At 35.6% G+C, this 14,485-nt stretch overlaps 1 protein-coding gene across 3 annotated transcripts in view; it reads left to right on the top strand.

Annotated features, from left to right (window-relative positions):
- The window catches only part of ZNF638 (zinc finger protein 638), a 138,852-nt gene that overhangs the window by 76,766 nt on the left and 47,601 nt on the right, over positions 1 to 14,485 (top strand). For all 3 annotated transcript variants that reach the window (XM_070573815.1, XM_008535934.2, XM_008535935.2), the window contains exons 2-6: positions 1,678 to 3,193; positions 7,570 to 7,631; positions 11,428 to 11,466; positions 12,410 to 12,702; positions 13,795 to 14,072. In XM_070573815.1, coding sequence (XP_070429916.1) covers positions 1,678 to 3,193; positions 7,570 to 7,631; positions 11,428 to 11,466; positions 12,410 to 12,702; positions 13,795 to 14,072 — 2,188 coding nt within the window. The remainder of the gene's footprint in view (positions 1 to 1,677; positions 3,194 to 7,569; positions 7,632 to 11,427; positions 11,467 to 12,409; positions 12,703 to 13,794; positions 14,073 to 14,485) is intronic.

Genomic DNA, 14,485 nt, shown 5'->3' with positions numbered 1-14,485 from the left:
CTTAATGGAGGCTGACCTTGAAGGATGAGTAAAATCAAATAAGTCAGGTCCAGGGCAAGGTGGTTTCATTTATTTGTTTTGATTGGAAGAGATGAAGGGAGGTGGGAAGAGAAGAACAGGAGCAAAACCTAGCTGGAATAAGTGCTTGGTTAAATTAGAAAGGTAGAGATTAGCTAGATGGTTGGATCTTAAACAAAGCTAAGAAGTAAAGGGAATGAGATACTCTTGGATTTTTGAACAGAGGAGTGATGTGGTAAAAATGTCCTTTGCAGAGATTAAATGTGGTGGCAGCATGTAAGATAGTTGGAAGGGAGAGTGTTAAGCAGATAAAGCCCACTTCTCAGCCAAATTAGCATTTCACTAACATTACGTATAAATAAAGAAAAAAATATATAGTAGAGTTATGGGTGAAATTGTAGCTTGAACCAGAAAGAAAGTAATGATCATCCAATAGAATGCATAGTGTGGGTTTTCATAGTATGCATAGATGCCTCAGGGCCTCATGTTTCCCACCCTGCATTTCTATCAGGTATAAAAGTAGAGACCTGATAGAAAGCATAGGGGTAGTCTGTGTTTTGTTTCTTTTTTTTTAAACTGGATGAAGGAAGATGAGTTTTGCAGCTGCTGACCTTGGTCCTGAATGACAACTAAAGTAATATTTCTCTGAGAAGTGGTTTGGAATGAGTTATATTGCACTGATGGGCTGGGCAGCAGCCAATTTTAACTAGTACAATGCCTGAAAACTGCAAGATAATCTTTCTCACATCTATTAGTGGTTAAGAGCATGGATTGTGGGGCCAAATTACCTTAGGTGCAAACCTTGGCCCAGCCACTTATTATCTGTGTAAGTTATTTAACTTTTCTTTGCCTTAGTTTCCTCCTTTGTAAAACTGCACAAAGCTCAGGGGATTGTTGTGAGAATTAAATGAATCAATCCATGTAAATCACTTAGAATAGTCACTGGCACATGGACAATACTCTATAAAAGTTAATCATTGTTATTATCCATGTATGTTTGTCTGTACTCTCTCTGTAGAGGGAATCCAGGAGAAAGATGACTGATTTTGTTATATATTATTACATTGTGTGTTATGGTCAATTCCATGCTACTGCACACTCTTTTGTCAGGCTCTGTAGTCAAGTTATTGGTGACAAATTTTCATCTTAAATAACTTTGTAACAACGGAAACCTAAGCATAGTCTGATTGTCATATGGAATTTATTAGATGTGATTCCAAGGAAAATGTCTTGGAGAAATGTCTTGTAAAATTTTAGTCTTACAGTTCTTGTTTTCATTCTGTGTACATCTGATAACATACATAACATTTCTAAGTATTTTGATGCCTTCTATCTTTTTTCCAGTATTAAAACATGAATCCCCACTGTTTTTCAAGATTATATAAAAGGAGTTTAATTACTGCTCAGCACCTAGGACAGCACCCAGTGCGACACAGTATACCTGAACTCTGGCTTGGGTTTGGGGTTTGTGTTCTGGATTCGAGAAAGAAGAGAAAGTTTTTGGGAAAGTTTAAAATCCTCGTAAACATTTACTCTAAAAGTATATGAAATGCAGAATGGTTTCATGGCTTTTTTCAAAATGTTTTACACTGGCTGTAGAACCCACTTCATGAAGTAGTTTGAGTTAAAATGATCTAATATTTGTGTTTTAACTTTCAGCTTTGTGTTATTCTTGGAAAATTTCGCACCACTTGTGAATTCCTTGAACCTGGGCATTGCAAACCCACTTCTGTTGGGCCCATCTCCTTTGCACTTTGCTCAGATTAAGACTCAGTTGGCGCTTCAGCAGCTGAATGCCGTTGCCTCACATAGTTCAACAACACCTTATACTTTATTAAATCAGGCTTTCTTGAAAATAGCCATGTCGAGACCCAGGTTTAATCCACGAGGAAACTTTCCACTTCAGAGACCACGAGCACCTAACCCTTCTGGGATGAGGCCTCCAGGACCATTTATGAGGCCTGGATCTATGGGTCTTCCAAGATTTTACCCAGCAGGGAGAGCCCGTGGAATTCCACACAGATTTGCTGGCCATGAATCTTATCAGAACATGGGACCACAGAGAATGAATGTTCAGGTAACTCAACACCGAACTGATCCAAGATTGACCAAAGAAAAACTGGATTTTCATGAAGCACAACAAAAGAAGGGGAAGCCTCATGGTAGCCGGTGGGATGATGAGCCTCATATATCTGCATCAGTGGGAGTGAAACAGAGTTCTGTAACACAGGTTACAGACCAGAGTCCTAAAGTGCAGAGCCGCTATACAAAAGAGAGTGCCTCAAGTATCTTAGCAAGTTTTGGATTATCTAATGAAGACTTAGAAGAACTCAGTCGCTATCCTGATGAACAGCTAACTCCTGAAAATATGCCATTAATTTTGAGGGATATAAGAATGCGAAAAATGGGGCGTCGATTACCTAATTTACCTTCTCAGAGCAGAAATAAAGAAACGCTTGATAGTGAGGCAGTTTCGAGTAATGTGATTGATTATGGGCATGCAAGCAAATATGGCTACACAGAAGATCCCCTTGAAGTACGTATTTATGATCCTGAAATTCCAACTGATGAAGTCAAGAATGAATTTCGGTCACAGCAGAACATTTCTGCATCTGTTCCCACTCCAAATGTGATATGTAATTCTATGTTTCCTATTGAAGATGTGTTTCGACAGATGGACTTCCCCAATGAGTCCTCCAATAATCAGTCCTTTTTCCCAGTTGAGAGTGGAACCAAGATGTCAGGCTTACACATTTCAGGAGGACAGTCTGTCCTTGAACCTGTAAAATCTGCCAGCCAATCCATTAGCCAAACAGTTAACCAGACAATGAGTCAGTCTCTCATTCCTCCTTCTATGAACCAGCAACCTTTTTCATCAGAATTAATTTCAGCTGTAAACCAGCAAGAGCGGATCCCACGTGAGCCTGTGATTAATTCATCTAATGTACACAGATCAGGAGGAAATAAAAAGAATTACCAGTCAGAGGCTGACATGCCTATTCAGTCTCCTTTTGGGATTGTGAAAGCATCTTGGCTACCAAAGTTCTCACATGCTGATGCCCAGAAGATGAAGAGACTTCCAACTCCTTCTATGATGAATGATTATTATGCAGCATCTCCAAGAATATTTCCACATTTGTGTTCTCTGTGTAACGTAGAATGTAGTCATTTGAAGGTGAGTGTTTTTAAAGATCACTGTATAATGGTACTCAGCGCCCAAGTTTCCTCTAAATTCTCACATGTATGCTGGTGTTAACCAGGCATTCAGGAAATGGCAGAAATTAATTTCGATTGCAACATCAATGCTTAGTTGTAATCTCAGCAGCCCTGACCTAAGTACTGAATTGAGTGTTAGGTTTTCTGTATTCCTGTAACTAGGCACACCACATGGTTTGTCCATTTAGTTTAAACTTTTGATTTATTATGCCAGAAAATTTATGCAACATAAAATTTATATAACATGAACTATGTACTTATAAAACAGTGTCACATGAGTCACCTTTACTAAGTAAGAGAATCTGTTAGTATGAAAATATAAAAAGTTGGAATAAAACGTTTGTACTGCATACTTTTAATAAGAGACAGTATATTGTAGCCTTGAACATCTTATCTTGGGCTAAAAGACAGTTAATGTCAATTTAAATATTTTCTAACTCTATCTGGACTAGAATTTCTAGTGTTTCATTAGAAGGAGCTTCTTAAAATAACTTAATCCATAGCAAAATTATTTTGGGACCGGCCGTGAGCTCAGAATGAAGTGTCAAATGATAAAAAATTTAGAGAAAGAAATCTCTTAAAAGTAAAGAAGTGCTGGGTACCTTCACGGTTATTATGGTTAGAAGGAAATATTTTACAGAGGTGCCAGAGAGTAATGTAGAATATACTGTTTGATAGTAATCATTGGTGGATTTGAGTAGGACTTTCCGAGTATGTTTTATTTACTTATATGTTTGTAAACCACTGTTTCTTCTATTTCCTAGTGTGATTTGTAGATTTATATTATAAATGGTCAGGAAGGAATGGACTTCCCATGGGAATAAACTTTGATTCAAGGCCTTAGCATTGGTTGTATACTTTGAATAGGCTTAAAAATCTATAGATGTTAATTTTCTTGTTTTTTCTCCTTCCAGTGCTGCCCTTGTATTGTTGTTCTATTATCTACTCACCAGGTTTCAGCCAACAAGAGTCTGATACCTAGACCTGATGCTTTTTCTTAAGGTTAACTCCAGCAAAGAAAAGCAGCAGTCTACCTCATTTTAGCCAGACTTGCTAAGTTCTAATAAAATAATAATTGCCTTACCATATCAAAGGGGATAGGAAAGTCTTGAAAAATCTCAGAATTTATAGCACTTAATCTGTAAGTATCCCTGGCCTAGGTACTGAGTTGATTGTTAGGCTCTGTGTGTTCCATTTATTTTGAACTTTCAATTAGTCATGATAAGTCCAGGAAAAATACCTTAAAATAAAGAACTTAAGTTTTAATTTTTATTCTGTAGAATAGAAAAGGTATACATTTATTCAGTAGGTATTTACTGATTACCAGTTTTGTATGTGACTGTATTAGGTGCTATGGCAGAAATGAAGAACTATATAAAATGTAAACATTATTCTTAAGTTTATACAGTCTCACTGAGGAGAAAAATTACACACCTAAGGGATTAAAAAAAATTAGAGGGCAACAGATGGTTTGGTGATTATATTTAACTTGCTTGGGTCTGCTCTGGGGGAGAAATATTTAATATTTCTTAATTTCAGGCTTATATCAGTTTAGGCCAGCATTATCAATTTACCAACACCTGTTGTGTATGTAGCAGTATGTAATTAAAAATAAGTATAAATGTACTTTCTGACATGAAAAGACTTCTGTAGCCTAGTTAGGTAAGACTAATTGAGTGACACTGACTGACTTCACTAAGTCTGTCTGGACTAGAATGATCTGGGAGGGAAGACTTCGTAGAGTAGGTTGAAGATGGGTCTTGAATGAGGAGTCGACTTTAGATATTCCTGGGGAGGAGAGATGACGTTTCAGATGGGAACAGCAACAATAAGGACGAAGGGCTTTGAAAATCTAGCCTGGGGAGTTTAGACTTGAGGCGAGAGGCCTTGGGAAGCTAATTCAGGTTCTTGATATGTGAAGTGACATGTATTTATGAAGAAAATCTATTTTAGGGAGATACATCTGGCTGGCATGTGCAGGGTGAATCAGAAGAGATAGGGTAGGGGACCTAATATGAGGGAGGCTTCCCTATTTATTCAGGTGTAAGATGGTGAAAGTTAATATAATATAAAAGTAAGAATTAGGAAAAGAAGTCATTTAGAGATCTTTAGATTTCGCAGAGATTGACTGCCATTTAAAACACACACACCTTTTAACAAACAGCACAATGGACCTAACTGATGAATTCTTCACTACTGGATGACCAAATGATAGGGATTCATGAACATGGACTTAGATGGTACAACCTACCTCTCTTGTTTCTGTGATTTATCTTGCTGCCTTGTAAGTGTGCGTATATATGACATTTTTAATATGTAGCCAACACGTGTAAATTACGAATTGCAAACATTTTCTTGCTAAGTAACATCTGACAGCGTGTTCCCCACCTCCCAGTCTTTAAAATTATAGCCTGAAGAAAGGCAACAATAGAATGTGAAATGTATTTATTTTCTAAATTGGGCTTCAAAGTTAGAAGGGGAGCTGTCCTTGGTTTGGAAGCTATGTCTTTCTGACTGAAATAATTCAGTTCAAGAAAGTACTGACTGACGTAAAAGATTTTTGAGGTAGTTGGAGGATACAGAGTGAGCTCTGATATGGGTAGGTATTTTCACAGTTTGACCATGGGCCCACTTAAATCCACACTCCTTGCAACATCTTCTGCTTAGTAAGTAATTATCACTTTTTCTTTGGAGAGATAGTACTGCTTTTGGACCCTTATCTAATGTGGCTACCACTACTAGAGAGCCTAGAAATCGACATAGATGTATTTACTGAGCTTAAAGCAAGTAATCTCACTGAGTGACGTGGGCTTGTTAAAAGACAGGAGAGAGAGTGAGTGTGTGTGTGTGTGTCTGTAGAACTGAAGAGAATATGCCTAAAGTAGGGAAGGCGTCAGCATTACCTGATAGTTGCTATATAGAATACATATTCAGTATTACCATATCTTCTTATTTTTTGAAGAAAAGCTGGAAATCTGGATTTGGGGTAACATTTCTGGATTTTTAAATGTTGGCAACTTATTCAAATAAAATACCTTACAGTCCAAATAAATCATACCCAACCCACCACCTGCCAATGTGTCTCTTTGATGTGAACAATGTCCAGTTAGTCTCAAAGACATGGGTTTATTAGTACTAGAGACTCTTTAACTGCCAGTCTCTTCTAGCTTTCCATTTCTCTCACTGAGCAGGATATGCAAACATTTCTTTTTTGCAATCCACGGTCGGTTCCATGGCTTAATGAAATAGGTTAGGGTTTGTCATAACTTGTTGCTGAGTATTGCAAGTAGTATGCACTTATTTCCAGATAGTTCTTGACAAGGCAGATTCCAAAATTAGTGTCAACTATGGTTTTAACTGTGGAAATTTCTGATTCGTCTTTAGCAATGGCAGTCTAAAATGTTTTTGAAATGGAAATGAATAATGTTTTCCTCAAGGAAAGGTTTAAAATATGGAACTGTTTATTAAGTTTTCTGCCTATCCAAATGCTGGAGAAACAATAAAACATTGGGTAATATACGTGTTGCTTTTAACTAATTATTTTACTTGGGGGACTGCATCTTTGAAACCTGTATTGCCGGGTTTTGTTTTTTAAATCAGATGTATCTTCCAGGAGCCATTTATGAGTACAGAATGTAATTTTAGGACAGATTTGTAAATGAAGTAATGTATAAGAAAGCATTTTGTTCATTGTAAAGCTCTATATGTAAGGGATATTGTGTCTTTGAAATGGTGTTACTTACCCTTAAATCCTGAAAATAAATTAGATTTGATCAGCAACAGTTTTTCATATTTTTACTAATTTTATCCTTTGCCAGTATAGTGAGTACCTTGTTTGGAATGGTACTGGCTTAAGAGGTAGGATTTTTTGTTGTTAATGTTGTTAGCTTGAATTTTAGAGGTATAAGTCATTCAGACTCTATATTTGGAAGATTCCATTTCAGATATGATTTTATTTATAGAGTTTGGTGTTCTCTAGAGTGTTGTTTTTATATTTGAAATGAGTTCTTTCTGATCTGTGCTTTTATTTTCTTCCAAGTTTACATATATATTTGATTTCAAAATGAGTATCTGTCTGTATGATTTTTAAAATGTTTTCTATGCTGAAATGTTTTAAAATGGCATCACTGAGGTATGGTATTAATTGCCTTTTTTGGAGGCCTTTTATTTTGGTTTGTAAAAATTCTATTGAGCAGACAAGTGCTATTTATAACTAGATTTGTTTAATTTTTTTGAAAAAACAGTGTATGCTGTGTCACTTTAAAAAGTCTAATTAATTTCACTAGTCAACGTGAGGAATATTCTAATTTCAGCACTTTTTTCCTTTTACAATAGGATTGGATTCAGCATCAAAATACATCTACTCATATTGAGAGCTGCCGACAGTTACGTCAACAGTAAGAATAATTTTTTCTTTTTATAGGTAGCAGATTTACAAAATAGTTAATGTTTAGGTATGACCGTTTAATACCTTTAGTGTGGTACTTTGGAGAAAAATGTTTTTAGAAAGGTATTGCCTATTTGAAATATTAATTTTATAGAAGTGTGTTTAATCGTTTTCCAAAAGCAGAGAATTAAATAGAATCCTTTCTTCTGACTCCTTTGTAATTTTAATCCCACTGGGTAAACTTTTAATATCATTGGTTCATTCCTTGCTGGCTTGCCTTCTTTGGTATGGTTTATCTATTTCAAAGCAGATAGTCTTCCTTTCTTTTATCTCCCCCCTTTCTCAAAGGGTAAATAACTAAAAACCACCCAAACCAAGCACCTCTGTTTAACTTCAGGTGTAAAGCTCTCCTCTGGCTTATATATCCTACTACATTCTTTGTTTTTTTAAGCTGCATTGTGTTTCTATACCTTAATCTGTTTTATTCCTCCTCTACTGATGTATATTTTGGTTCTTATTCCTTTTCTTAAAGCTTATTATCTCTTCCCTCTTTTTGTCTTTGTTGGATCTTTCTGGATTATGACACAATAATAGGTGGTTAATTTGAGAAGAGATACAATGCATCAGAGTTTTAGTATTAAAAATAATAATAGCAATATGTTATTGTGTGCTGGGCATTATTCTAAGTGCTTTACATAATTTCTTTGCTCTTCAAAGCAACACTGAGATATACATATAATGATTATTCGTGACTTTACCGGTGAGGAAACAGGCATAGAGGCAATTTCCCTACTACCACACAGCAAGCAGTTGGCACAACTACTCTGTCTAGCTCATGGATCTTTGCTCCTTTTTCCCCTTTGTCCCCTCAACATTTTATTCTGAAAAATTTCTAAGCTGCAAAAAAGTTGAAAGAACAGTAAACATTCACATATTCTTCATCTTTATTCACCAGTTACTAACATTTGCCACATATATTTTATTATATCTTTATATATACATTTTTTGAACTATTTGAAAATAAATTGCAGACATTATGACACTTCACTCCTCAATTCAACATTTATCTCCTAAGAATAAGGAAATCTTTCTACCTCGGTTATCTGTTAATAACCGCAATATAACACATTTAAGAAGATTAACAATAATTTCATAATGCCTTCTAATATATAGGCCAAATATTCTCACTTGTTTCCAAAATACCTTTTATAAATATCCCTGCCTACCCCCTACCCACACCCCCAATCCAAGATTCAATCAAGATTCATGCATTGCAGGCTCTTTTAATCTAGAATAGCCCACTTTGTGCTTTTCTTTTTGAAGAGGATGTTTTCATGATGCTGACTTCTTTTGAAATATCTGGGAAGATTGTCTTGTAGAGTGTCCTACATTCTGTACTTTTCTGCTTGTTTCCTTATTAAATTCAGGTCAAACATTTTGTGACAGAATCTTTATAGATGATTGTATACTTATTGTATCACGTTGAAACACAGATAATGTGACTTGCTTAGGTTCTTGTTCTTAGCTGTTATGTTAGATTGCCTGGCTAAGAGGTATTAGGCTTCTGAAACACATTTTAAACTAGTTAGGCAATATACTGGCAGTCCAGACTCTACTTTCAGAATAGTGTACATGTTTTATCTGCCCTGGGCAGCAGAGACAAAAACATGTTTTCTAGCAGTCAATGTAGTGAAGATCTAAAACGTTATTACCAACTCTTGAATAATAGTTCACAAGCGCTTATGAATCCGTAGGCTGGAGAGCTCTGGAAACTTAAGAACTTCTATGTGTTGACAACTAGCTATATTTCCAGCATTGTACATATGAGAAAGCTAAGGCTTACTCAAGTAACTAGCTTTCAGATACATGGTCATTAAGTGGCAGCATCTACACTTTGACCCATCTTGCTTTGATCCCAAAGGTCTTGCTTTTAAACACTATATCATAAGACCAGAAATTTATCTTCTTAGATGGTACAGAGTAACGAAAGTTTTACAAAATGTAGGAGCAGATGAAACAGAATTATTCATGTTTGACAACTGTTGATGTTAGGTGATGGATGCATTGGATTAAGTTAACTTCTTTTGTCTTCGTAGTTTGTCACCTTATAGTTAGAAGATGCTCCAGGCATCATGATTGTTCTCAAAGCAAGAAGAAGGGGGCAAGAAGCAGGAAGAAATCTGCCAGTGGTTTTGCACCTATTTCTCATTGGTCAGAACCTGTCATAGCCTAGCTATCTTCTAAGGAGGCTGGGAAAGAAATATTTAGTTTTTTTAGCCTTTGTAGTAGAGGCAGGTAAGGGAAAAGGGGGTTGAGAATTGCTGTTGAGTTAACCTGCTAACAATATCTGAGATATATAGCAACAAATAAAAACTAGTTTACCTTTACAGTCATGTGTTGATTAACGATGGGGATGTGTTCTGAGAAAAGCATTGTTAGGAAATTTTGTCATTGTGCATCATTGAGTGTACTTACGCAAACCTAGATGGTTTAGCCTACTATACACGTAGGCTATATTGTACTAATCTTATGGGACCACCATTGTATGTGGTGTCCATTGTTGACTAGAACATCATTAATGTAGTGCATGACTTGCAAAGGTTTTAACTTGACTTTATTTGCCTGCCAGGTGACTTGTTGAAAGAGTCTGCTTCCATTTTCTTACTTGGCTCTCCTCTTGGTTACTGAAATTGTATTCTTGAATATTGGTGATTTATTGATTTAATCACCATTTCCAGTTAACCTTTAGAGCCCAGATTCTCTAGAAAAGTTGAAGATGAAGATGTCTTTTTCTTAGGCTTCTATGATGTTACTGTTCCTCCTACTTTTTCTTGGTTTCGTTGGTTTGTTTTTGTCTGCTTTGCTCTTAAGTGTTGATGTGCATAAGGTTCTGCCCTCAGCCCTCTTTTTTCTACAAACTCTGTTCTGCATAAGTCTTACTTTCACTACTATAGCTGTGGCTTCTGCATGCCTGATTTCTAAATATCTCAGTTCTCGTCTTTCTTTAATTCCAGATATTTATTTCCAATTGTTTTGAAAACATTCCTGTGTTCTCTCCACTTAGAAATGTTTATTGATTCCCCATTGCCTTTTACTTATATGCAGCCTCCTTACCTGATTTCAAGGACCTTCGTAATTTGTCTCTGAGCTCCCCTTAAAGGTTTTCCCCCTCATAATTCCTTTTCGTTATTTGCATGCTGCAGACCAGTTCTTGAAATTGAACACAGGTTTTTCCTCCGATCCTTCTTTTATGTATTGCCACTGCATGAAACCTAACCTGATCTATGCTTATTGATAGACCTTTTCAAGGGCTACTTGAAAAGCTACCTGTTCTGTGAATTCTCCCCTGATTCCTCCAGCTAGATGTGTCTCTCTGAGGACCTCTTTGTACAATGTAAAGGGCACCATTCGTGTAGTATTCTGTAGAATGGTTTCCCCTGGAGTTCTCCAAAGTGGGTGAACTCTCTTCCCTCTTTTAATACCTACCTAAGCTTGTGTCTTGTATCTCTCTGTACCTCTTAACACTTTTACATGTACTACCTGTTTTATTTAAATACATTTTGAAGTCTTTAAGGTATGGAGAATGTGTTTTTTTCCCTGAATTGCTTTACTTGCATAATAGCTTGATTATTTATTAATTAGACCCTCAAAATATTTTACTTCCAATAAAATTTTCATATTTTAATGTACTAATAAATCAATATGGAAACTTAGATTTTGAACAGTCCTCGTGATACTGGGAAAGATTCATCGAGCCTTATAGTCCTATTTTAACTGTTCATTAATATTGTTTATTCTCAAAATAGGTATCCTGATTGGAATCCTGAGATCCTCCCATCAAGAAGGTAATTTTTTTTAGCAGTGATATTATTGGAACTTGGTTTTCTTTTAGAAGTAAACAAGTACTACTTTTTTTGAAGGTATTATTTTAAATTGAGTCCTGTTTTGACCATTTTTACCTTTAAACAGCAGGCAAATCCAACAGTCTCTTTGAGTCTTTTCTTTAATTACCCTGGCTTTAAATGTGATAGCTCCTCTCTGTGAACTTCGATATTTTTTAGTCTTTTCTAAAAATGCTTTATGCTTTTATCATTATTCTATGTTTGTGGGATCTTAAATTGTAAATGCCTTGAAAGCTGGGAATGGTTTCATTAAGCTTTGTAACCCTTAGGGAGTCCCCGTTCAATGTCTATGTGCACAAGTACAGCACTCATCTTTTAGAAAAAAATTGTTGAAAAAGTTGTTTATGGGGGCTGGCCTGGTGGTGTAGTGGTTAAGGTCATGTGCTCTGCTTCAGCAGCCTGGAGTTCATGGGTTTGGATCCTGGGTGCGGACCTAACATACTGCTTATCAAGCCACGCTGTGCCAGTGTCCGCTGTACAAAGTGGAGGAAGATGGGCACAGATGTTAGCTCAGGGCCAATCTTCCTCACCAAAACAGAAAAAAGATGTTTATGTAAATCATGTCCTAAATTCTTTCTATAATTTAGTACTTTCAAAACTTAATTGGATATAATAGTGGTACAGGAAAAGCACAAGAAATTGATGATGACATTCTTCTATAAATTAGCAAAATAGAGGGATTAAAGCACATAGAGGGCTGATCATCTGTTCCAATTGTTTCTTATTTATCTACTGAATTGCATTATAACAAACAGGTTTTTGTTTTAAATAAATATATGGTGTCAGAGTTTGTTAGCCTGTTTTTAAGAAGGTACTTTTGTCATTTAATATACTGTAAATTTACATTAAATTGCCGAATCTTGTGGGGTTTTTTGCGTATTTGTAGAAATGAAGGCAATAGAAAAGAAAATGAAACTCCAAGAAGACGCTCTCATTCCCCCAGCCCTAGACGTTCTAGGAGATCAAGCTCAAGTCACAGATTCCGTCGCTCTCGAAGCCCAATTCGTTACATATATAGACCAAGAAGTCGAAGTCCGAGAATTTGCCATCGTTTCGTTTCTAGATACAGATCCAGATCCCGTTCACCATATCGAGTGAGAAATCCATTTAGAGGTAGTCCAAAGTACTATCGATCCGTCAGCCCTGAGAGGACATCAAGGAGATCAGTGAGATCATCAGGTACACTTATGGTTGTGGATAATAAAATCTACTTATTTTGGCCAAGTTTTTTTAGTTTGAATTTTTTTATTTCAATATTTCTAGAAAATTAACTTATATACTACTGTCAAGATTTAACATAAGTTGACATTTTGAGCTATTTGCCTCAGCTCTTTTTAAACCTTTAAGGTTCTTAAGAAATGAAATATTTTATTAAATTTTAGAGTTGCTGTATGAAATCTAACCCACATCTCAGCCTAGTCTATTCTTCTTCCGTTTATTAACTAGCAGAAGAAATGTGGGAGGATAGATCTGTCCACCCCAAATTTAAAAACCAGGGATATACAAACATCTTAATTTGCCTTAATAATTGATTATAGACTTTTCTTCCATGAGTTAATTTAAAACTTTTTGGAAACTATTCATATTTTCAACCTATGTCTTAATATTGGTTTAGTGACCCAAGAATAGTTTGCATACATAATATATATATTTTGTCTGAGATCTTTTCAGAGGTCTGCAAGGTCTTCTGTTTTCCAGCCACATGTCTGTGTGAAGCCTAATTTTATTTATCTATTTCAACCAAAATAATGTGTCCAGCAGATTGGATGCAGAAGCAGATATGAGAATTCATGTGTCTTTTATGCCCAACATTAAAGTGTTTGGGAAAATGTATAATGGTGCTACTCATCTAACTAATTTTTTTTGTTTTGAAAATAATACATTATTTATGTTAACAAAGTATATTATTTAAATGTATTAAATATTTTTAAATTTTTATTTTAATTTCTTGTATAGTAAACATTGGTAAATTTGACAAAAGCTCTTTGGAGTCCTTAATTTTTAAGAGTGTAAAGAGATACTGAACCAAGAGTTTGAGGACCACTGGTATAATAGAAGCTCACTAAATAAGGGAACTTCATCTAGAAGCCTTTTGAGGGAAGAATTAAAGACTAAGCACTTTTTTGTTTGTATTTGCTCCCTATTTGGCCTAACAGTGGCTCTGTGTGATAAATATTTGGGCAGTTAAGAGATTTTTTATATAATGTGATGAGATGATTCTTACCTTAAGTTCTTTTCAGTTGAAGTTGTATTTATGTCCTTTTTTCCTAGATAGAAAAAAAGCATTAGAAGATGTAGTACAGCGATCTGGCCTTGCATCAGAATTCAATAAGCAGAAACATCTTGAAGCAGTTGATAAAGGACACTCACCAGCACAAAAGCTTAAAACTGGCAGTGGATCAAAGCCATCAGTTAAACCTACAAGCTCTACAAAGAGTGATTCAAACTTAGGAGGACATTCTACTCGTTACAAATCAAAGAATCCTGAAGATGACACCTTACCAGAATGTAAACAAGTGTCTGATAAAGCTGTTTCTCTCCAGCGTAAGGTCAGTAGTTCTTTAATTTGTTAGTGCAAATGTGTACATCCATTTGTTGTGATGACAAAGAAAAAACAAAGTTGTCTAAATTTTTTATTTTCATATTTCTAAAAGTTTGAAATCGTGACTTGTTAAATTATGTTGATATATGGAATATTGTATTGTTTTTTCTTATGAATGTAATGAAAGTCTAATAATTCGAAATCTTGTAGCTTACAGATCCTAGAGGTTTGGTATTTGATGTATCAAAAGTGAGAACATTTTGATGGTTTGCTGTTTTTGTCTGGCCTCACAAGCAGATTGTTGTGATTAGTCTTGCTATCTGATTGGGGAAGTGAATGTAATCACCAGCAGCATTAATGAGCTTTTATAATCTTTGTTAAATAAGCTATAAAAGTAGTGAGTCTCTACTGAGAATTGAT

Source organism: Equus przewalskii, chromosome 14, assembly GCF_037783145.1.
Source record: "Equus przewalskii isolate Varuska chromosome 14, EquPr2, whole genome shotgun sequence".
Lineage (NCBI taxonomy): Eukaryota > Metazoa > Chordata > Mammalia > Perissodactyla > Equidae > Equus > Equus przewalskii.
This window is presented reverse-complemented; position numbering and strand designations above follow the sequence as displayed.